Source organism: Nipponia nippon, unplaced genomic scaffold (genome assembly GCF_047370975.1).
Source record: "Nipponia nippon isolate SJK-2023a ecotype South Korea unplaced genomic scaffold, ASM4737097v1 scaffold_2, whole genome shotgun sequence".
NCBI lineage: Eukaryota > Metazoa > Chordata > Aves > Pelecaniformes > Threskiornithidae > Nipponia > Nipponia nippon.
The window spans coordinates 29,625,544-29,649,479 of record NW_028262336.1 but is presented as its reverse complement, the minus strand read 5'-3'; the positions used below and the strand labels follow the sequence as shown (position 1 = coordinate 29,649,479).

The following is a 23,936-nucleotide window of genomic DNA, read 5'->3' as shown; positions in this document are numbered from 1 at the left end:
CCTATTCCTTCTCCCGTTATCCACCCCTCCCAGTACACCTCACCCAGGGTTTATGAACTGGAGCAGGTTCTACAGTTTGAGTTGGAAGGCCTTCTTAGATCATTGCTGCCACATGTTTTCTATAGTACTTCTGTACTTGACATTGAATTTTAAGTTGGGCGTGGTTACTAGCTCGCTCTTTAAATAGCAGGCAATACGGTTAGTCTCCCTTTTGTTATCTGCTATGGTTTAATGAGTGGCTCATCTATGTTATTTAATTGCATTTATTAGCCTGAAAATGAGCAGGTGATTTTTCTGCCTTTGAGGTTCTTGGCTTTATAGATATTTTGTCCTGTACTTCCATACTGTTGTGAAAAGTACGCAGAAATACTCTTGAATCAATATTTTGTATTATGGTGTGAGTTTAGTAGGCTCTTTAATACCTCCACATTTTTGTAATACATCGGTGATAAGGAGCAACAAAGAAATGATTCCTTTTAAAAACGCGGTACTTTTAAAAACATGTGCAGCTACAGTGCACAGACTTTGAAATATAGGGAGGGAGGTTCCAGAAATGTTTGGAAATTCTTAAATTGAAATTGTATCCTAAGCTAGAGCTTGTGTAAAACAAAAGTGTAGTTTTTTCATACTACTTTCAACCGGTGAGACTATTAGAACTGAAATAGGAAAGTTTTTCTTATGACCTTTGCCTTAACGATTTTGATGACGCTTTGTGGCTAAGCCTTTCTACTAGTTTTTCTACGTTAGTTTTTCCTTGTGTATGAAAGAATCCACGCAGACAGGAGGAGACAGTTCTTCTTAAACTATTGAAATTATCAAAACTGAATAAAGATACAGGTCTTGAATAGTCCTTGGATCAATTAGTTCTGACGTAAAAATAAAGTTTCACTTCGTTTCTTTTCCTTTGCTGTCTCTTGCCCTATGGTACCCCCCATCCTAGTGAACAGGATACCCTGGTTGTTTTTCATTGCCAAATGAAAGGACTGGGGGCAGTGGGCAGTAGAAATAGAGGCAGAGCTAAAGTCATGCATTTTTCTTTAGCCAGCGGTGTCACTATATGGGGAAGGAAGGTAGGGAACAACTAGGAGCTGTTTTTTTCCTCCAGACATCCAGTTATGGTTGGTAAAAGCAGCAAGCTATTTCTAGCAGGTCAAGCTTTACAGGGCAGAGCATTCCAGGGACAGGCTCCTGTTGTGAGGCAGTACGTTGGAAACACTCTGAAGCTGCAAATTACTGTTGCCTTTGTTATATCCATCGCATTTCTTTTATTTTTTAAATAAAGTGTAAGTTTTTGCGTCTGGGTTGTTTCTTGAGCTGATCATGGTGCCCTTTGAGGAATTATTGGAAGGACGATCCGCTGAAAATAGTTTTTTGTTTTTTTTTTTTTTTTAAATATATATCGGTTTAGGAAATGTGTATGAAAGAAGATCCAAGTCTAATTGAACATATGCAAATGCAAAGTACATGGGCGTCTTCCTGAACAGTTTCCCCTTCTAACAGTGAAAATCCATGAGGAACCAGAAAGGTTGTTAAATTTTAGATTCACCCGTCTTTAAAACATGGTTTTGACACATGTAACAGAAAATTAAATAAAAATCAGCTTTAAAATAGTCATTTGGTATTCTAAAATCTTATGAAAATTTAAAAAGGCAAAAAAGTTTTGATGCGCTATTCCAAGAGATAGTGATGGGGGTGTGTGTGAAGAGAGGGCAGAATACATATATATAGTCATACACACATCTATATGCATATACATATATGTATATATATGTATGTGTGCATATATATTTGTATATACAAATATTTGCATGTTTCAGCTGTAGTTCATCCTGAGCTGGAAATATCTGTGTGTACTGACCTCATTGCTTTTACTGTGTTTTTGTTGCAGTTGCCCAGAGTGCTGTCTGTAACAGCAAAGGAACAATTTACAGTGATCCACTCAGTCCTGCTCTTCCAAAGCTCTTGTTTATTTCTGCCTTAATAGCCTAAGTTTCAGCCTCGCGTGTTCTTCAATTAATGACTTATCCAAGCTACTATATTCTTTATTGCATCCTCTCTGGCTACTTCAGTGTATGTAGCTGGTTTCCCTTTTCCCTGCCCCCTGGTAGTTTCTTTCTTCTTGGATTTTTTTTTTTTTTTTCTTTTTCCCCTGGTTGCAACGTTGTTCTTGGGATACCTTTTAAGACAATTGTTTTTAATTTTTGCTGCCACTTGTTTATTGTCATCTTCTGTCCTGCTTTGAGTTCTCCCAGTTTCCAGTTGTGTTCTTGAAATACAAACACTGAAGTGCTGCTTTCACACTGGCTTCTTTGTTCCTGTTATATGTGACTGGCTCTTTTTTCTGGAGGACCAGTTGCTTCTTGGTGTGTAAAGGAAAGGGTATGGAGTGCCTGTCTTAATGTTGGCTCCTTTTTTCCTCCTTCATCTCATTTTTCGAGCCTTCTAGTGGTTTGTTTGTGGGTTCCTTGTTGGTGTGTGTTGGGTTTTGGAAATATTTTTTTTTTGTGTTTCATTACCTCCTAAAACAGATTTTCCTGAGTTTTAATAATAGCACTGACTTTATTTATCAGGAGTCTTTGCACTTATTCTAAAGAAATACAATTCAAATTTGAAATTAAGTTTTTTTTTTAAAAAAAAAACAAGTCAACTCACAGACACCTCGCTCCTTCTGTCTTTTATCTGACAGTTTTTATTTGTCTGTACTGTGATTTCTCAGCAAGCAGGGATGTTAGCTGAAGTACGTCTTACAGCTTCAACGGCTTTAAAAATCAAACATTCTGGCACTAGAAGTTGTCTTTTATGGAGATTAGTAATGAAAAATCATGGTCTTGAGTTGATTTTGATGGAAAAGGTATTTGGCAGTGGTAGCACTGTCTTGAAGGACAATTTTCCTTCTTTCGTATCTCCTGGAATAGGAATAAAATTACGAAAGTGAATACCTTCTTGCCTACTCTTTGTATTTTATTGGTGTAAGGCTTTCATTTTGTATTGGTGAAAGTCTTATTATCACTTTACTGGCCTTTAAATACTTGGCCAAATGTTTTTATCTTCTGCATTGTTTTTTTTTCCTTAACTGAGACAATGGATAAATCTGTGTAAGTTGGTCACCTCACAAGTATCGTGGAACTTTAATAGAAAAATAAGAGATAAATTTTTAAATGACGTCTTACTTTCCATTACACTGTCAAAGGAAGATACTTTTATTCTCTTATTTTGCTTTGGGGCAAATAATTGATTACATTTTTGGCTAGTATTCAAGGGCTCTATTTTTTCTTTATTGTGAAGAGCAAAATCAAATTATGTAATGCAAACCCATTTTTCTATGATTTGTGGGGAATATTTCAAGGTAAAAATGATTATGTGTGTGTAGGAAATGTTGGAGATCTCCGTGGTTTTTTGCACTATACAAATCATGACAATACAATGATTCTGCCTTTAGTAAGCCACAGCTTAAATAGGAAGTTAAATTTATGGGAAGAATAGAAAATAATATTTAATGAAGCAGAGCACCTAACCATGAGCTGTGATATGGAAGGAGGAATTAAAAAGTAGTACTAGGATGTCCTGGCTTCTCCTTCTGCTTGGAAGATGGGAAAGAAGATTGGAGAAGAGAGGATGGTCCTGACAAGCTAATGTGGATTATGCTTCCAGGTCTAATGACTAGTAGAACAGAAGTGTGCACAGTGTGCCATAAAACCATAGTGTAGCATATGGTGTAGTTTTTGTAACTGGTTATTTTACGATGTGAAATTAAACCAGCAGCTTATGAAGTATATAGAATTCACTGTAGATCCAGAGTAGGCGCAGTGGTCTGGAAAGTGGTGAAATGTGTATTGGATTTTGGTGTCTTCTGGTGTGCGTGCATACATGCTTATGAGTGCCAGGCTGTAGGACTGTTATTAAAAAACAAACCTCCCCAAATCCCTTATTTCCATACTCTCTTAAAATGCTCTATAGGAAGCAAAGTACAATAAGAACATCATGCTGTTCAGGTGGTGCTGGGGTCCTGAGGAAAATGTATCCCTCTTCTCTCAGCTTTCTGTGTTCAGCCCTTCACGGACGTTTCATCAGCTCTTGCAGTTCTGTGTGCAAGTTTTAGTTTCTCTCAGTTTCTGAAATGTGATGCTAATACTTGTTTTCAGAGTTATGGTCAATACTGGAAGACAGAGTGGTGTCTTTTCTGAATGTCTAGGTTCAAGACTTTTTGAAAGTGTTTTGTAATAAATTTCCTCACACATGAGTTGTAAGTCATGGTGATGCTATTTGTGAAGATGAAGTTTAGGGGTTTTTTGCTTAGAGTCACACTATCGGGTTTGAAGAGCTGAACATCCTACCTGTATCCTACGTGTTTTGAATATAGAATATGGTTTCTGTGAATTCAGACTTGGGGAAAAAAAAAGAGAGTATTTAAATCTAGCACTGCAGAATCCCTTTTTGTGCTAAATGGTCTTAACAGAGTAGCGCTCTTCTTATCTTCTGATATGATTAAAACTCTTTGAAATAGTGTGCCTGGGCTATGTTTATAGAAATGAGGTCAGAATTATTCTGTAAGTTGGGTTTACAGAATGCCTCGAAGTGTCATCCATAAAGACTAGTAGCTTCTGAAAATTTTGTCCTTGAGGAATTAACTTTTCCACTGGGTGACATTAGTATGGAGAATAGTGCAGAGGATTCTCCAAAACCGTTGGTGCAGTTCATTTTACTAAGAATATGGTATGGTCATAGCAAATGAAATGGTAAACATCTCCATTAAAGACATTTGCAATGCCTGTATATAGTGGGATAATTTGAAAACTTATTATTGATTTGATTGCCTTGATGGATGAAAGTTGTCATACTTTTATGCACATTATTTTAAGATTATAGGATTATGTCAGTCTAGCTATCTGTAGGGCCGTCCTAATATTTGTATTTGGTAAGCAGATCCTCATGCTAATTTCAATCAAGCTGCAGTTACTTCTGTTTTATATTTTTTTTGTAAAATAGCACATTCCCATACCATAAGTTAGCAGTGCCTGTGCCATAAGTTAGCAGATACTCATTTTTAGACACAAATAGAACTTTGACAGCAGCCTTATCAAAATCTGGTAAATCAGTGAATATGGGTTAGTTCACAAGGAAGATAGCTTTGAACGTTGCCTAGAAAGATCTGCCTGTTAGTCTCTTTGTTTCAGGGGCCAGCCAGCATTGTGGCGATATATAGTGTGCAATGTCAGTAATCAATCAGTTGTCTGAAATGTTGTCTTTTTGGTTAACTGCTTAAACTTCAGAATACATTTTTAATATTTGTTTTCTCTGTTTAGCTCTTTTCACTGATGGAGATGAAACCTCCGATTTCCCGAGCAAAAATGATTCTCATCACAAAAGCTGCCATTAAAGCTATTAAGGTAAAGTACAATAGAACAAACATGAAACTGTAACAGTAGCAATGTTTTATTATTTTACTTCTAAGTAAATGCATCTCTGGATTTCCCAGTCTTAGCTTCATGGATGTTTTATTCTAGTTGGTGTTTAGAATCTTATCTAGAAACAAGTGGGTGGTGAATATCATCTCTTCATTTTAGACGAGTAGCATAATGCTGGCTTGATTTTTCTGAATCATTGCTTTTTAATGCTACACCCACTAGGGTGTTGTGATTTCTATGTAATAAAATTTTAAATGTTGCAGGATGCAACTGCACCTTAGCATATTAAAATGTAGTGAACTTGCTTAGAAAGTAAATCCAGAAAGCTCTCACTAATACTTTAGAAGCAGTATGTCTTTTGTGTACACACTGACACACTTCTGACAGAAAGGATGGCTTGTTTCTGTCCCTCCTATGAAATCTTTTTCTCCGTGCTTGATTAACTTAGCTTGATAACATGCTTCTTTTTAGAATGTGACTACAATATTTTGTTGTCTTTCCTAAATGGTAGTAAGCAGAAAGAGTTAAAATACTTCTAAAATGATGTGCCACTGTTGAGTAGATGATAAATTAATTTATGTATTTATTTTCCAGCTCTACAAGCATGTTGTCCAGATTGTAGAGAAGTTTATCAAAAAGGTAAAAAATAAAAAATAATCTACTGATAAAGATACTGTCTGCATCCGTTACTAGATATTATTAATAATGCTAGTAAATAACCAAAAAGGCTTCTGTTATTCAGGGATTGAGGGAGGAAATTCTGTATTTTCAGGATTTTATACATTTTAGTATCTCTTTGTCTACATAATCTCTGCATTTTAGTTTTCCATAGTACATTAAGAAGGGGATTAAAAAAAATTGTGAAATTCCCCCTTCCTCTTCTACCCAGCAGCTGGGGAGGAAACTGGAGGTACTGAACTTCAAATTAATTTTCACTGGCTAAGATAATACCTGTTTTCAGAAAATACAGTTTTCATGCTTGCCTAGACATGTAGAATAACAGGCTAGAATGTAATACTCACTAAAACCAAACTATCATGCTGCCTAAAGTAAGTTCCTCTGAGCGAACAGGAAAAATACTTTTTTTCATTCAGAGTCCTTCCAGGCCTCCAAAGAGAAGGACTTTGCGTTAAATTCTGGAGAACAGAGTTGGTGGAAGTAGTTCAGTGCATTGAGTGGGAGGTAGCTTGATAGCAGAGTTGTGACAGTCTGTACTGTAATGTAGTAGACCTGTTGCTGCGGTCACATGTTTTCAAGCTAAAGATACTTTAAAAGCAGTGATTGAGCAGGTAAAGGCTGCTTCAAGCTATCCAGGTATATTTACTCTGCCCCAAATGTGAAAGCATGTTTTTCTCCTTTCTTTTCCACTTCTATAAACAAAACAAAAGTAAAGCACTAAGAGCATTCTACATAAAACAAATTAACGTTATTTTTTTTTCTGCGCAAGTATACTAAGTATAGATTTCGTGTAAGGATCTAAGGTGAATGGATGTTACCTTGTTAGTATCACTGCATAATGGAAAATTATTTTTATGTTTTCAGTGCAAACCGGAGTATAAAGTCCCTGGATTGTACGTTATTGACTCTATTGTTCGTCAGTCTCGTCACCAGTTTGGAACGGACAAAGATGTTTTTGGGCCAAGATTCTCTAAAAACATTACGGCCACATTCCAGTATTTGTATCTCTGTCCATCTGAAGACAAGGTACAACTGTAATTTCTCAAGTGTTGTGAATTGATAACAGTGCTACCTTGGTGTTTCCGCTTACATGAAAGCTAATTTGGTGATTCTCTGTGTCCATGGTAGGGAACGCTATTATATGAAATGGTAAAACATGCTGAGAAAGATTATCAAAGGTGATAGTTAAATGAAAGTTCTAGTTAAAATATTTATTTTGCCTAACTTCATCAGTTTTGTTTTGCGTATGTAGACACTTCAACAGTTTGTGTGACTATGCGAAAACTTTTCTTCTTGAGGCTCCTTCAGGAAAACTTACTGTGGAAGGTGGTATCTCCCACAAAGAGAAAGTATTACAGGAGAGGCTCCGGTGTTGTAGGCAGTGAAGGTTCTGCTCCCAAATATTTTCTAAGAAAATCATCATATTTATTTCTTCAGTCTTCACAAACCCCATACTTGAGAATTTCATTGCTGCTCTCCATTGTCAAGACTGGTTTAAGGCCTCGGTTTTCTTAGTTTTGCTGTACTTGCTGATAGAACAGAGGCTCAGAAAGTATCCTGAATTCATGATTGTCCAGGTTGCTACCAACAGAAGATGCTTTTATGCCCTCTGTCAGAACAATTTCAAAAGACTTCCAAGATAAGTGTGTTGTAGAAGTTGCCAAGTGGTTTCCAGAAAATGGCCTACTCGCTCTTTTTGTCAATTGTAGTACTGTAAGAGCAAAATACTCCTTTTCTAACTAACTTTTTCACTCACTTTCTAACTAAGCTTTTGAAAGGCTTTGATGCTCTGTAATTTTCTAATGTGGAACATGTAGACCTTTAGGCCTTGAATCTGATATTCTGGAGCTTCTGGGTTAATACCCTGGTGAAACAGAGCAGTCCCTTCTTCTTTCTGTCTTTGTGGCTACCATTTTGTTCATCTAAATGGATTAGACTATCCATCTTCTTTATGGAACTACCTGATATCTCACTTCTAAAGTAATTAAGATGCTTTCCACTGGGGCAATAATACTATTTATACCGTGCTTGCTTTAATGAATTTCCAGTACCTAAACAAAAAACCTGATCTGCAGATACACAACAACTATGGTTGATATCCAAAGAGAATGATACTAATTTTTTTTTTACAGCATTTCTGTAAGATTAATATGTGACTGAAAACGAGTATTAAATTTATTTATTTTTTGACGTTGGTATTATTTTCAAGTCTTCTGGAAAGACAGAATACCCAAAGCCAAAAAATGCTGCTGTATTAAAATTAACTGTTTCCCAGACCAAAAACTTACTTAGAAATAGCCATTTCAGGTTTCTCTCTTATTGATCTTACTATAGAAAGTATTTTGTGCAATTCTTTCATCGCTTAGCTTATGAAAGTAGAGGTGGATTTGCATGGGTGTATATAACTGAGCTACAGTAAGGCATTTTATTGTTGAAACAAGAAGGAACAGAATCGATTCATTCTTAGCTACAGTAGTTTAAAGTACTTTAAAAGTATATGTGTGCAAGTCAGATGACTAAATATACAAAAAGGTCAGGTATGTCAATATAAAATGTATTCTGACTTTTACCTGCTTGCACATTCCAACTGAAGCAGCACATCTAGTTAAATATTATTATTTAATACTGGGCTAAAGAAGGAAAGACTAATTTTCAGCTCGTTCCTGAAAGCTTCATTGTTCTTAATGTTAAAAAAAGAAACGAGCTTAAAATAACAACTGACAATCAGAGGTTCTAATTTAATCTTACTGCAGTGATCAGTTAGAATGTTTTCCACTTCCTTTCCTGATCTTTTGAATAATGATGGAGATGGGTTTTCTGGTGTCAACATAGAATTGGTTGGGTTAGTAGAAAAAAATTCAAGCAATCAATCTTCTAACTGACTTTAAAGCTTTGTTCTGGCATTTTATGGTCTAATTGCCCCTTTCTTCATTAGGGCTTTCCAGCTCATCTTCATTTTCTCTGTCTGCCTTGTTGCATTTGTTGTTTGTTTCACCCCTTTATGACCATCTGTGAAGAACTGGTGGGGTTGATGTGACTTCCTCTATTGTATATCAAACCTGGATTTTCTGACTGGCCAGAACAGTTTTAGAAAAATGGCACAAATTACTGTTTATTAAAGTGGACAGTAAAATAAGTTGGCAGTTTTTATCTTCGCCATGTAAAAGGCCTTGCTGACCTCTGTGACAACATAGGGGCTGTTAAATAGGTATGCCTGATTATGTTGAACTCCTCTACTGTTCAAACCTTTCGTCTCAAGGTACGGAAGATTAATTTGGAGCTTGTGAATTAGGAAAGCTGTATTTAGCGTTAATGCTTGCTTTTGTTTCAACAGAGTAAAATAGTCCGTGTCCTGAACCTTTGGCAGAAAAATGGAGTATTTAAAATTGAAATAATTCAGCCTCTTCTGGATATGGCAGCAGGAACTAGTGCCACTGCACCAATGACAGAAAATGCTACTAATAATGAAGGTATGAATGATATTATAACTTCTTCTTTCAAAAGGGCAAATGATAATAGCTTGTTTGCTTTCACATTAAAGTGCCTACTATTAGTTTCAACAGTAGCATATTAATAAACTCAACTTTGTTGTCACAATTATGTGGAGCAGCTGAACTAATTCTAAATACATGCTGATACTGTAGTTCAGAAATTATCAGAATGTAAACACTTATTTGGAAAATATCTGAAATTTATATCATGTGTATGCGTATGTACGTACATATGTGCACACTTTTACTTAGAGATGACTTCAATGTCCCCCCTTAAAAAAATCTTTAATTTTTTTTCTTCTTGTCTGAAATATTTTTCTGTTGTTTCTCAATTTTATAATTCTGATGTCTTTTTTTAAATGTTAGAATCTGGGTAAGTAAAGTGTGATCTTACATGTTAAGAGCTTCATCTTTCTTGAATCAACGTAGTATCTGAAAGCAACAGCTGTCAGTGTCTTCCAGTATGCAGCCCCAAAACATTTTAACTGGTGTTTCAAATCCAAACTCTTGAACAGTAAATTTATGCCTGGCAGTAGGGTTTTACACAGGCTACTGGTTAAAAACCACTGACCTAAAGAGTGAAGTAACGACAGCCTGCCCACAGTATTTTCACTGACCTGTTTTATGCCACATAAAAAGCATAAAGTGAGGTTACTGAATTATGGATGAGAATATGCATACCACAATTCTCTCTTTCTCTGGAGGGCCTTCTTTTTGAGTTTGCACTATATTTCAGACTTAGCTTTGATCACCTCCTTTTTTATTGCACTCTTGTATGTTGGAGTAGGACTGGCGAAAAATGTAATGGAGTGAGTGAGGTGTGGTGACAGACAGCGAATAGCATAAGTGAAATCCTGTGCATTGACAGATGCACAATAGCATAAGTGAAATCCTGTCCAGCAGCATTTAGGAAATCATATCCTATCGACATGGTTTATAAACATGGCAGGGTAGGGGGAGGCAATGTCTTAGCATCTGAGCTTGGGTGCAGACTGGTGGCTATACAATTTCATTCTGATACGACAGGTGAGTGGCACTATTTTTCCATCTTTGTCTCATCACTAGTAGCTAACAGGTTCGGTGCCTTCTGCATAGATTTTCATGTACAGAATTACTGATTTCAGTGAGATTATTCAGATGCACCAGAGGGGATAATTTGGCCCTGAAATAAATATGCTAATGAATAATAATAAATATATTAATGCATTCTGTGAAATAGAATCTGTTTAGCTCATAATGCTACAAAGTCTGTTTAGCCAAAAAAAAAAAAAAAAAAAAAAAAAAGAGAGGGAAAAATGCAAATTTTCTCCCTTAAGCAAGCAAATATCTTTTTGAATATATACAGGAAATAATTTGGGAGTTAATTTGTATTTAAAAACAATCACGTATCTTTTTGCAGTATTTTTATGTAGCATCTGACTTCTGGGAAAGTATTATTCAACACGTTTATCTCTGCTTGCTACATGTCAACACTGCAGTTATTTAAACTGCAAACAGATGAATGGCTTTAAAGAAGTTGGTATTGTGAGGCAAACATTTGCTTAGTGTCTCAAACTAAAAAATATTTCTATCTGTGGGGTTTTTTTAACTGTCTCTCCTTGTACAGTTTTATAGTAGTCCATTAAAATATATTTGCTAAAGCATAGTTACTTGCTCACAGCATGTAGGAATTGATGCTATTACTGCTAATTTACTTTGTACTGGCAAAATGTTTATTAAAAAAAAAGCATTGTAATCTAAAGCAAAGAGAACGGGAAAGCTGCATGTGTAGACAAAGGTAATAGCATGTCGTAAAATGTGATCTCAGTTTTAGTAAAGCTCAGTGGAAATGAGAGTCCTTTCCTGGAATAATTAGAAAAAATTATGGTGGGAGGATTTATCAGATGCAGGTTTGGCTTGTGCCTGTGCAAAACTGGCATGTGAACAGACCTTATCAAAAAGAAAGAGTTGCTTGTGAAGTAATTTTTAAAAACCTATATTACCAGACATGTCAGCAAAAGTTCAGTTACTGCTAGAAAATTAAAAAAATATTAAGAGAAATTCAGTTGCTCTTAAAATGAACCATTAGATGATTGATTTGAAATATTCATCTGAAAGAACGAGTCCAGAACTTTGTAACCAGAACTAACATTTTAAGCGTATTGATATGTGTTGCTTAACACTATTTGAGTAGTAGTTTTTCTCTTAACTCTTCTGAAATTGTACAATTATAAACAGTGAGTTGTGATCTGAAATACCATGCTGGGCTAGCTTTCAGATAGGCCATTTTTCTTTGTTTTCTTTCTTAGTGTATATAATGCGCAAATGTGAGCAGTGAACGGAGCAGTTAGAGGCGAAATGAATAGAATATGCAATTGGGGTAGTTTAGATAGGACTTTTTGGGTTAAATAGAGTATTGTTGATAGACGCTTGTTTTGAGGAGGTAGAGGTACACAGTGAAGAGTGAGATGAATGTTTTGGAGTAACATAGCGCTTTCTCAATTCCTATGAATCTCTCAGGCTCGCCGCCCCCTCCAGCAAAGGTTCCTTCAGAGCCCCCTCAAGTTACTGCTAACTCAGTACCTACTGTGCCACAGTTGCCCAGTTCTGATGCCTTCGCAGCTGTAGCTCAGTTGTTTCAAACAACGCAAGGACAACAGGTAACTTGTTTATATTTGGTTCCCTTCTAACTTCAGTTTTTATGTTAAATGAAGGGGAAAATGATGGAAGTAATGTCCTTGATTTGAAGCAAAAGAAAAAGCCTCCCTAAGGTCTTCAGTGGAAAACTCGTAAGAGTTAAAGTCAGTATTTGAAGGATCTGTGACCCTTCTATCCAGTAATTATGGTATTTGAGGAAAATGTAGTTATATATTCCTAAATAATTCGTTCTGAATGGATGCAGTTACAAAGTTTCAAGAACAGGCGGAATATACCAAACAAAATGTTGACTTTTGTCGTTTGGTCCACATAAATGTTTGCAGCGTTGAAAGGCCTGAATGCTGAAATCTTGGGATCTGCTGAATTTTGCCACTGAAGTATTTAAAAAGTGACTTTTGGTCTTGCTGAAAGTTCTCCATAGTTCAGTCAGGTTGTTGTTGGTGTTCATCCTGTGCCATGGTCTGGTTTGATGTCAAATTTATATCCTACTGCTCTTTCAATACTATGTGTTTATATAAGAATATATACTTAATACTATATATGTTTTTGTAGCTTCAGCAAATTCTTCAGACTTTTCAACAGCCTCAAAAACCCCAGTCACCAGTCATAGATAACACTGTGATGGCTCAGGTTCAAGCTATTACTGCTCAGTTGAAAACTACAGCAGCACAACCACCAGAACAAAAAGCTGCTTTCCCACCACCTGAGCAAAAAACATCATTTGACAAAGTAAGTCTTCATTTGTTCTTTGTGTTTAACTTTTTCAGTTCAGCAGAAGACTGTTTGGTGGATGCCTCAATGTCCTCCGTTTGTTAGGAGAAAAATAATGCAAAATTTGTTTCTTCCAGTAAGACTTCGATAATAAGGATATTTTGGCCGCCAGTTATATAAGATACCGAAAAAATAGTTGGCTCAATGTAATTTCTTTCAGAAGCTGCTAGATCGGTTTGACTATGATGATGAACCAGAAGCAGTGGAAGATTCAAAGAAAGAAGATTCAGCTCCTTCTCCTTCAGTTTCTCAGCCAGCTTTGTAAGTCTTGTGTCATAATAAAATTAACAAACCTTTGTTCTAAAAAACCTTTAAAGTAGAAAGCTGATTAAAATTCCAAGTTACTTCAATGCTTAACTGTTATAGTTCGAAGTTAAAACGTTGTTAACAACTTCTGGTGAGTTTGGGTTTTTTTCATCTTTTTACTTTGGTGGTGCGGTATAGGTTTGGCACGTTGCATCATTGATTGAGGAATGTGTTCTGTAGAGAAAAGCTCGGTTTTGGTTTCACGATGAGTTCCGTGTTTTTATTGCACAACTGAGTGTGTCAGGGCATTGTTAGTAATCAGCTGGATTGCTTTGCTGGCTGGCGAAAAGATGCTATTCCAAACATTGTGGTAGCTTTAACTATTTAAAAAATTAAAATTGGCTTTGCAGCTTTACGTTCTCAAACATTAAATACCCACCCAAACTAACGCAGACTCCTGTTTCCCTTTTGCTGTGCGTTATGATAAAGTCTTAAATTACATGATCACATACTAGTTTTTTCCACAGGACCTCTCTCTCATTCAGTGCACAGGCTGGATGGTGCTCAATACCTGGGTTAGTCAATATTTCTTTTTTCCCTGCTTCAGTATGTGGCCCCATGTCTTACTTTCTGTATATGCCGTCCAAACCCTGCTCTCAAAAACAGAATCACTAACTTTGTCATTAGCTTTCTTACTGTGTTTATCACCTTCAGCACTTCAATGTTGCACAAGTATTAGTTAATTAAAATGCCTTTTAAGTAAATTGCTAGTATTTTTCCTATAATACAGATGGAACTCTGGAGTACAGAAAGATGAGGTAGGTCAAACATAAGCACTGCTTGTGTATGCCCAACTACAGATCATTGGACTAGGCTTTTCAGCATATTTATGTTCTGTTTGTAGCACTTCAAAGCCTCTGTCCTTATTACCTTATAATTGTGTAAGATGCCTCTGAAGATTGGATTCCACCAGTCTCATTTTGGGTGCATAAAATCAGTAATACTCTATATGAAAAACTGATCCGTCCAGAATCATCGAAGAATTTTATGGCACCGTGTCTTAAAATACTACAAAGTTCCATGTCACATCACCATTGAAATTCCTTTATCTTCCAGAAATCCTGTTCAGTTTCTTACACAAACTGCATCCTGTAAACAGGTGCTGTTAACTGCACAGACCTCATTAATTCCCTGAGCACTGTCCATTCTGTGTGTTGAATCAGGAAGCAAATGGCATCACTGTAATCCTTGTGTGATATACATATCCCTTTCTCCTCTGCCCTAAATTCCTCCCAAACTAAAGTTGTTTTTGGTTTTTTTTTTCCCAGCAAAAGTATGGCCAATTTATTTTACTTGAGGAAAAGGCTTACTTCTTTCGTTCCCAAAAGAGGAACTGAAAAGGAAGAAAGTTATCCTAAGGCAGACAACCTTAATGAAAAATTTCCGTAGACTGAGATCTTTAGCCAGATCGTATAAGTACAGGGGGAAGAGAGGCTTAAACCTTTATGTAGCACTTCGTTAAATATTAAAGGACTGCTGTTAAAATGGAGAAAAGATGAGGAAGCAACTTTTTCTCCTTTTTTTTATTTTAACTTTTTAGAGAGGAAATGGGATCATAATAAAAATAATTTTTCTGTCTAAATTTGAAGCAAGAACATGTAAATGTACATAGAAATATGTAAAATAAAGGCAAAAAGTCTGTGTATCTACTGACTTGTCTCACCAAAATGTTCCTGGTTTTAGTGGATTTCCAGGAGAAGGTATACAACAGCCAGTATTTCCTCAGCTTCCAAATATGGATCCTTTTCAGCAGCGAATGATGGGAATACAACAGGATCCAATGCGTCACCAGGTAACTTCAGGGTTTTTCCTTGTCCCTCTGTTGTGTTATGTTTTCTATCTTTTGTTGTTTTCTTTGGTGCAGAAGTAAGGAAGTGGTGTTCCTATTAGTGAAGAGTGAATATGGCTTAGCCCTCCGACTTTCCCAAGAAACAGATTTTTGTTCTCTGTTCTAGTTGAGCTTTGAAGAACAAGATTTTTATGTTACGTACTTAAATGCTTGACCTACTTCATCTTTCTCAGGCTTCTGGTATTTTACTGTGACTTTGGAGCAGAAATACAATTTTACTTTAGCAAACGGGGAAAGCTAATGTAATTTTTTTTCCTAACTGGAAGTTTTTGTGGCTTTTCTTCTCCAAAGGTTCCGCTTCCTCCTAATGGGCAAATGCCAGGTTTTGGTCTCCTGCCTACCCCGCAGTTTCCACCTATGGCTCAGCCTGTGATTCCGCCAACAGCACCTGTGCAGCAAACTTTTCAGTCTCCTTTTCCAGTACAGAGTGAATCACACATGCAAAAACCACATCAGCAGGTGAGGACCCCTTGCAGTAAACAAACTAACTTAAATGCTCTAATACGTGTCTGTCTTAAATGTGTATAGTTTGTTTAGGAGAGGAAATTTTGTGATAACCATGGACAGAGATGGCTGTAAGGGTAGCTCATCTGAGAGAAAGTTGGATAGCTGCAGTGCTACATGACAAGTCTGATATTTCAGAAGTCCAGCAAAAGCAGTATATGTATGCTTTGTGCCTTCTTTTGTGAAAGACTTTGGATTGCATTTTGTCCTTCCACTTCTTCCTTTTCTGTCCCCATCATGCTTCAGGAATGTTTTGTTCTGTGGAATTCTAACAATGCAATCTCATTCTGGAGAGAAGCTATCTGGAAAAGTTAATTTTTTAGGGCCTGGTAGACTGCTAATATAGTGGAAGTGGACTCAGAAGTCTGTAAAAGTTTTAAAAAATCCAAGTGTATGTAAACACCTCTCCCTAAGATTTTGGAGGATATTGTTAGTTCAGTAACTGGCTGCTATTAAGAAGAAATCAAAGAGCAAGTCTATTTATGAGCCTGTATTTTAAAAAAAAAAAAAAAAAGGTTTAATACATTTGCCTCTTTTGTTCCAAGCAAAGGAAATTCTAAAATGAGAACTAGAGATGGTACCAAGCTGTCTTTATGTGGTGACCTGTGATGTCACAGATTCTAGAAATAAGTTCTTGCTTTCCACTTGGAATAAAGGGACAGTTCTCAAGCATGTCTTTGTAATTAGTTTTTTAGTCTTGAATTCTGTTGAGTCAGTACATTCTGAGAGATTGCTTGTTTGGGTGTTCCCTGCCAGGGGTCACATCATGAAGACTATTTAAATTTTAGGCAGGACACAGTATGTTCTGGAGTGGGAAGCTGTGGAGGATTTGGGGTAGGAAGGAAGAGCTGTGTTGACCTTACTGGGTTTTTTTTAAGCAGGTTCTTGCATTTTATGTGTTCTTTTGATGACTTACTGCTTCATTCGTCAAATTTATTGTATTGTAATTTGCTTATATATATGGGTTGAAGGAGTTTCCTGTAACATCTTGGAGAAAAAATTTCTAGTAGACCTTACTTTGCCTATGATTTTGATGACAGAGTAGGATCCACTGACTGACTTTAAGGAATATAATCATATTCTGTGGAAATATATGTGGTGCTGAAATGGCCTAAAATGTGGAAAAACAATAATTTTCAAATGCAAAATGAGAATTTTGTGTAAATTATTTTTATTATGTTTTTGCAGTGGTTGTATTAAGTTCATTTAATACTGGACTGTCTCCCTGTTAGTGACTACAAAGTAGTGGTGAAGCTTCTGAGGAGAGTTGCATTACTTTTTAATTTCACATATGTGAATATTCAATATAATTTTAGTGCTGTTATGTAATTTAGTCTAGGCATAAAGTGCAATAAAATGCTTGTGCTACTCACCCATAACACCAGTCAACTTAATATTTTAGGATATGGAAGTGGAACAGCCACCTATTCAAGAGGGAAAACGGCATGTTTCTGACAACAGAAAGTCAAGATCTAGATCTGCGTCAAGGTAAATTAGTGAAAGTTCTTTTTGTGAGTGTATGTATTATATCATTTATTGGATTTTAATGTAAGGAACTTAAGTGTGTCATGTCCAAAGACTTGAAAACGCTTTACTAATTCTGTATGAGTACTGAGGATAGTTACGCTGATTATCTGGAGCTCAGAGAATCTGGTGCTGTGCCGCCAATCTACTGTGGGGGTGGTAACTTCTAACTGAGATGACAGTAAATAGCTGAGAGGTGAGCTAACTCCTCGAACTCTTGGTGGAGGTAATTTTCAGTGCCTTAGGATGTAGTTCTGTTACCTGTATTTCAAGTTGGCTTCTTGGGTGCCCCGCTCAGCGTACTACCTTTGAGGTCTTTTCTTGTAAGTCCCCAGTTGTGCTGTACCAGTTGGATTCTATGACTAAATGCCAAAAAACACATTTAGCAAAAGAGTCCCATTTCAATTTAATCTAAGGATTAATTACAAGAAATTATTGTCTGTGTATTATTCTCTATATGGACACCACTAGTGAAATTTCGGGGTAAAGTCAAAACTGTTAAGGGCTTTATTTGAATTCCCCTCTGGAAGAAGAAGAAAAAAAAAAAAGAACCTTTCGATCTCTTACATCTGAGAGGAGTTGTTTATAAATACAGCTAAATGTTGTGTGTACTTCAATGCAGTGGTAATGAGAAAAAGATTAGTGACTCTTAAGACTTGTGAATCTCTGAAAGTCATCTACCTTCTAAGGAAGATTGGGTATCTATACAGTTCTCTCTTATTCGTAGAGAGTAACTCCCATGCCCATCAATCTGGGTAAATTTTAGGGAAACAGAATATGATAGTTTAATTTTGTCTGTACTCTAAAGATGCTTTTCTTACGAAGAAATCCGTGATCCAGTGTACTGTGGGACTTTGCCTGTCACAGAGGCAGTATTTCACATGTCTCAGCTGACCTAACAAATCTGGCTCCAGTATTAAAGCAAAGCTGTCTACCTAGTTACGAGTATTCTCCTTTGCCAAGTGTCATATGACTTCTTTGAAGGTTTACTCTGTCTTCCAGACTTTGAGCGGTTTAGAACTTGGACATGATGTAAAATACAATTTCACTGTCAGAATTTATTTTTAGTCTCTTTTTTTTAGCCATTCTTTTGTAAAAGCAATAAGCATTTTCCTAATTTAAGCAGATGTAATTTTTTTTCTATGTTAATGTGGACATAGTTTTGATAGTCAACTTCAATACAAAATTAAGAAAAGATAAGAAATTGAAAAATAATCAGCTGGAGTGCATTAATAAGCTACTGTAATAATTTATTCTAGTTCTAAATGCATGTGAATGAACTTGGATTTTTTTTTTTTTTTTTTTCAATTTACTGAACTCTTGCCTCATTATTTAAATAGATACCTGAAATAGTTATCTATCTGTCAATGTCTGGGTCAGAAAGATTGAACATAAATGGTTGTTGGTTTAAACTAGGTCACCTAAAAGGAGACGTTCAAGATCTGGCTCCCGATCTCGAAGGTCACGTCACCGTCGATCTCGATCTCGGTCCAGAGATAGACGCCGACACTCTCCTAAGTCTCGGTCGCAAGAAAGACGTGAACGTGAGAGGGAGAGAGAACGCAGGTCAAAAGGCCTTCCTCAGATCAAGTCAGAAACTGTTAGTGGTAAGTTTATTCTTTCTCTTTGATGTAACTCTGCAAATTCTTGTAATGCCATTTTTCAGATGCTCAACATCTTCCTGGTTCATATATGGAATTTTGTCTGTGCCCAGTATTTTCTTTAATGAATTTTAGAGTTCTGTGAAGTTGAAGGTGTTACAGTAGATACTATGCCTATGTAAAATGGAATACTAAGACAAACAGGTATTTTAGAAAAACTGTAAATGTTGAAGAAATACGCTTCCTCTATCTATTAGACTTTTTTTTTTTAATTTAATGTTGACAAGTCCACTTACCTTCAGTATGTGATATCTGCTCAGAATATCCCAGAAGACAACTCTTAATTTGATATGTGTATTTTTTTAATTTATTTATTATTTTTTCTTGGGTTTAATGCTATTTGTGGCTTCCAAGACTCATCCAAACAGAATAAAAGTGAACTGTACTGTGATTCATTTTCTGAACTGTTGTATAGCTGGTAAGAATTAAATTCACCACATGTCCCTGTACTTCCTTTACTCATAGTAGGCAATTTGGCATTTTTGGAATATCTCCAAGTCAGAAATATTTTGGCTGTAAAATGAGGGAAGAAGAAGCTGAAACACCATGTTTTTCTTTTCTTTCCTTCGAGACATAGAAGGCAAAGCAGATTGAGCAACAAGAAGTTGAGCACATTATTACGATTTTTCTAATGATTCAATGTTGTGTGTCTCTCAAACCTGGAGGGGAGCTTTGACCTAGAAAACACACAGGCTAATGTTCGGATTCCTGAAATAATCCTGGCTTTGCCTGTGTTTACAGACAAAATTTAGTAGTTGTCTTCTGAATATTCCTGGGGAGTGTGGAATCTTCTCTGCAGCCATCAAGTAAAATGAGAACATTCTTTTTTATACAAGAGGGACAAAAACTAAAGAGTTCTAACTAGCCAAAACCTTGTGAATGACAATGCCATTAGTTTAAAAGGACTGCAAAGACTTAGCAGCTGTTCATTAAAAGCTTACTGGCAATGGTGTAAGACACGCTTTTGCCAACATCTCTCCCAGATTCTGTCACATAATGCTTTTTAGGTTTGCAGTTTTATATCACTTAGTGGGGAAAACATAGACGAGTATTAAATGTTGCTATAGTAGTCTTCAGTGAATGGGATACCTTCAGCTCATCTGCTGTTTTATTACCTTGAAGCATGAAGCGAGATAAGCATGTTGCTTACTCTTTCCTGAAAGAAAAAGCTTGTGTCAATAATTTTTCACTTAACCATAGAAAGAAATGGCATTGAATAGGTCACTAAAGAGGTTAAAAGTTTGGTTGCTCATTGTACTTGAATTATCACCACATTCTGGAGGAAAAACTTGCTAGCGGTGGGTGTATTGCTGTAAGAAAACTAATTACCATCTTGCCAGAAAGGACTATCCATAACTTGTGATGGTGGCCCGTAGCTTGGATTTCATACTAAGCAGCGTGAGTTACCTTGTGAAATATCCGCTGTATGTGTTGGGATATTCCATGGAGCATTGTTAGCAGCAAAGCATATTTTGCCTTTTTATGATGATCTCCAGAGCTCACGATCATCAGAACTTACAGGTCACTTCAGTATTAATTAACTAGAGAGCTTCTTAGGGAGTGCTTTCTAACAGTGATTCTGATGTAGTTGCTGTGGTTAACAGTTAAACACAGCTCCAGGCAGGCAAGAAAAAGAGGTTTCTGTCAAACACTCCTACAGATTAAAATACATGTTTTAATATTAGCTGGCTTTTTCATTTGAATAACTGACTATTTTAAAGTGACTCTTTTGACATTCTAGCTTGTGAAATGTGTATTTCCAAGTGCTCTTACAATCTGTGTTAACCCTTTGTAGTTTGTAGTACTACGCTTTGGGTAGGACAACTTGACAAAAGAACAACTCAACAGGATGTTGGAAGTCTTTTGGAGGAGTTTGGCCCAATTGAATCAATAAACGTAAGTATAAATGGTGCAGTGTAAGCTACTTCGATATGCCTTGGTTACAAAAAGTCTTGTCAGACTGTGTTAAGACAGGTTTATTTTTGATACATTCAAATGAGTCAAGAGCTCTCATTTCCTGTATGGCTGTGTTTTTTAACGTGTAAACTCAGTTCATTTGGCCACTTTGTAGAAAAACAAGAAGGCAGTTGCTTTAGTTTCTTGCAATTTAAACACGCTCTTGGGGGTAATACAGAAGATTATCCCATTTTCATAAAAATCGTGCTTTCTCTGGAGAAAATTGAATGAGAAAGGGCTATTGAGGAGATAGGTACAGAATTACATACTGTGCTACCGAGTTCCTTGTCTGCTCCATTTTGTTTGATTATAGAAATGTGGACTGAGCTGGTGTTCTTGTTTCTTTTGCATGTTTCTATTCTGTCCTTTTAGTCATAAACATGGAGAACTATTGTTATGCTTTGCTGTATTTAAGGATATTTTTAGATATAAATGATAGCTGTTCTGGTAGCTATAATATTTCATTAAAACAAACAAAGAAAAAGAAGTGACTGTAATTTTCTTCCTGTTCCCAAATTTTGTAAAACAACATAGAAGTTTTTTCTCAAATGCATTACAAATAATTAAAATTATTACAAAACTGCAGATAAAGCTGAATGCGGAGGTGCAGCCGACAGCTTGTGGTATATGGAATGAAGTAGGGTATTAGTGTCTTGTTTCTTCCAACAAAGTAACTAATTGCCAGACCACAGCATTTATATGAACACTACTGTTTAACAATTTTAAAGGATTAAATATACAACAGTCATCCATATTCTCACATGGAGTAGAGTTTAAAACTTTCCACATAAGAAGTTGCTTTTAATTTAGTAGAAATTTGTATTTCCAGAAGATATTGGCTATCTTAGCCTCTTAAACTAACATTCTCTTTCATACATCCATAGTCCTTTTTGAAAAACCTGCTAATGTTCCAGCATACTGTAGTTGAACACTTGTATGTTCATTACTCTGTTAACGTGCTAGCAAAACCAATTTTTTTTTCTTAAAATACAAACAGATGATACCGCCTAGAGGATGTGCCTATATTGTAATGGTTCACAGACAAGATGCTTACCGTGCCCTACAAAAACTGAGCCGAGGAAACTTCAAAGTCAATCAGAAATCTATAAAGGTACTTCTTGGAAAATGTCAACCTGTTCTAAAGCTACTGTAATTACTGTAATCCTTTTTCATCTATTCTACACTTCTGGGTATTTTAGACTTTTATGTATTCTGGGTATGGTATTCTGTAAATTTATGTGAATGGACCACTTTTTTTCTTGATACTTATTCTTCCTGTTCTGTAATGTGACTCGTGGAACTTGTATCGGTTTCGGTTGAAAGATTGCCAATCGGTTGAAAGATTGCCAGTAATTGTCTATTTAACCAACAAAAACGGTGTCCTTTTAGTCATTACAGTGGACTATAACTATGTCTGTCTTGTTGCTGGTTATTTGTCTTATAACCCAGCTTAATTATGTATGATAATCCTACATAGAGTACTAATGAGTAAGGAAGAATGCATTCGTTAGTAAAGTTCTTCCTTTTGTAGAACATCGTATTAGTGTGTGGCACTGTCCTCTGAAGGGAAACAGAATTAATCTTAGCGACTGGGGAACATTTGAAGAAACTGCGTTTATACATTTTTACAAATTGTGTGCAAGAGTCAAGCCAAGAAATAAGAACTAAGTCTGCTTTAAAAAACCCTCTTACTTCAGAGTTTTGTAACTAACCTATTTTTTCTGCTGTTTCAATTGGAGTATTCTTTTGACTTTTTAGCCTCAAATGGCAATGCTGTTTTGTGAGAACTAAATATTAAATACATTAAAATGGAAACATTTTCCTGACTACATGTATTTTTTTTCCCCCAAGATTGCATGGGCTTTGAATAAAGGAATAAAGCCAGATTACAAGCAGTATTGGGATGTAGAATTAGGTGTTACTTACATACCATGGGACAAAGTGAAACCTGAAGATCTTGAAAGTTTCTGTGAAGGAGGAATGTTGGACAATGAAACTCTTAGTCCAGGTAAAGTCTTGCTACATGTTTAAATGCTTTTAAAAAATTGTCCTTTGTGCTGGTGTACTGAAGTTGGTGTGGCTGACTTTCTGAGTGCATATAAAATCCTTGAAATGGCTAAGAAGTGCAGCATGTGTGACCTGTAGATTGGAGAGAGTTTGTAAGCAGTTAATGACAGTCCGTCATCAGGAGTGTGTTTGTAAGCAGTTATTGACAGTTCCTCATTGTGCAGCTGTGTTATGAGAGGCTGGGCTAAAAATGCACGTGGATATCAGATGACCCGTCAGCTGCGCTGGCGTTTGCCCTTGATGGTAATGCACGATGCAAGTGTGTTGTACTTGTTAGTCCCAGAGCCAGCTTGGTCCCCTCACCATGGTTTGTGGGAGGCGCCCCTAGCAAAGGAGCCTGCCTTTGGAGTACTTGTGTTAGCAACTGAGCTGACGGCAGCTTCATCATTTCTGAAAAAGTGCCTATAGTTGTCACACTTGTGACATTCTCGGTTCCTTTAGCAAGTCTTGTATTTATAGCGACCTAATAGAATTCTTGTTGTTTTATATGTAAGCAGTAAAAATATCAGGCTTCTATGGTTGTATTAAGAAGATGACACCTGTTACAACCAGCAGCTTCAAATCAATTACAGGCTTCAAATCAATATAGAGTTGCTAGTCTGCTGGCTGTTGTGATTTTAAAAGTAATATTAAATTAATGCAGTACTTAAAAATTGAAATTGCCTTAAGTTCTTTGAATCAGTACTCTAGACTACTGTGTTGGTTTTAACCGTTGTGTGGTGTGCTGTCTAGTTATTGAAACATTATTTCAGGGTTTTGTCATTCTGTCCAATTTGTCCTAATTAGGTGGTGGTTATTCTAAACAGTAGCATCTCTTCATGATAAATACACAAAAAAAAGTCGAGTGTGTATTTTAAATGAAAGTCTAATGAATAATAAACATAACCTCAATGTGTTTCAGTCTTCTCAGTGTTTTTCTCTTTCCCATAATGCCAATTCACTGATCCCTTTTTTCTGCTTAGCTGTCTTTTTCCAGGAAGACCTGGCAAACAATAGGAACGATATTTCTTCTGCTATATTTAATGTTCCTCTTATTTTGCTGTGATTCTTTATTGTTGTATTCGTCTTTTCCTTGTTCAAGACTTAA

The 23,936-nt window shown here is 36.3% G+C and overlaps 1 protein-coding gene across 4 annotated transcripts in view; it reads left to right on the top strand.

Annotated features, from left to right (window-relative positions):
* SCAF4 (SR-related CTD associated factor 4) overlaps positions 1 to 23,936 on the top strand; it is a 48,168-nt gene that overhangs the window by 6,672 nt on the left and 17,560 nt on the right. Inside the window, exons 2-16 of one of the 4 annotated variants that reach the window (XM_087755862.1) lie at positions 5,304 to 5,387; positions 6,000 to 6,044; positions 6,948 to 7,109; positions 9,418 to 9,553; positions 12,074 to 12,213; positions 12,764 to 12,940; positions 13,146 to 13,243; positions 13,756 to 13,803; positions 14,972 to 15,080; positions 15,429 to 15,596; positions 17,044 to 17,129; positions 18,582 to 18,772; positions 20,622 to 20,722; positions 21,780 to 21,893; positions 22,634 to 22,790. In XM_087755862.1, coding sequence (XP_087611988.1) covers positions 5,304 to 5,387; positions 6,000 to 6,044; positions 6,948 to 7,109; positions 9,418 to 9,553; positions 12,074 to 12,213; positions 12,764 to 12,940; positions 13,146 to 13,243; positions 13,756 to 13,803; positions 14,972 to 15,080; positions 15,429 to 15,596; positions 17,044 to 17,129; positions 18,582 to 18,772; positions 20,622 to 20,722; positions 21,780 to 21,893; positions 22,634 to 22,790 — 1,816 coding nt within the window. Of the gene's footprint in view, positions 1 to 5,303; positions 5,388 to 5,999; positions 6,045 to 6,947; positions 7,110 to 9,417; positions 9,554 to 12,073; positions 12,214 to 12,763; positions 12,941 to 13,142; positions 13,244 to 13,755; positions 13,804 to 14,971; positions 15,081 to 15,428; positions 15,597 to 17,043; positions 17,130 to 18,581; positions 18,773 to 20,621; positions 20,723 to 21,779; positions 21,894 to 22,633; positions 22,791 to 23,936 lie in introns of all 4 variants that reach the window. The other 3 variants (XM_087755861.1, XM_087755864.1, XM_087755863.1) reach the window with 3 other exon arrangements.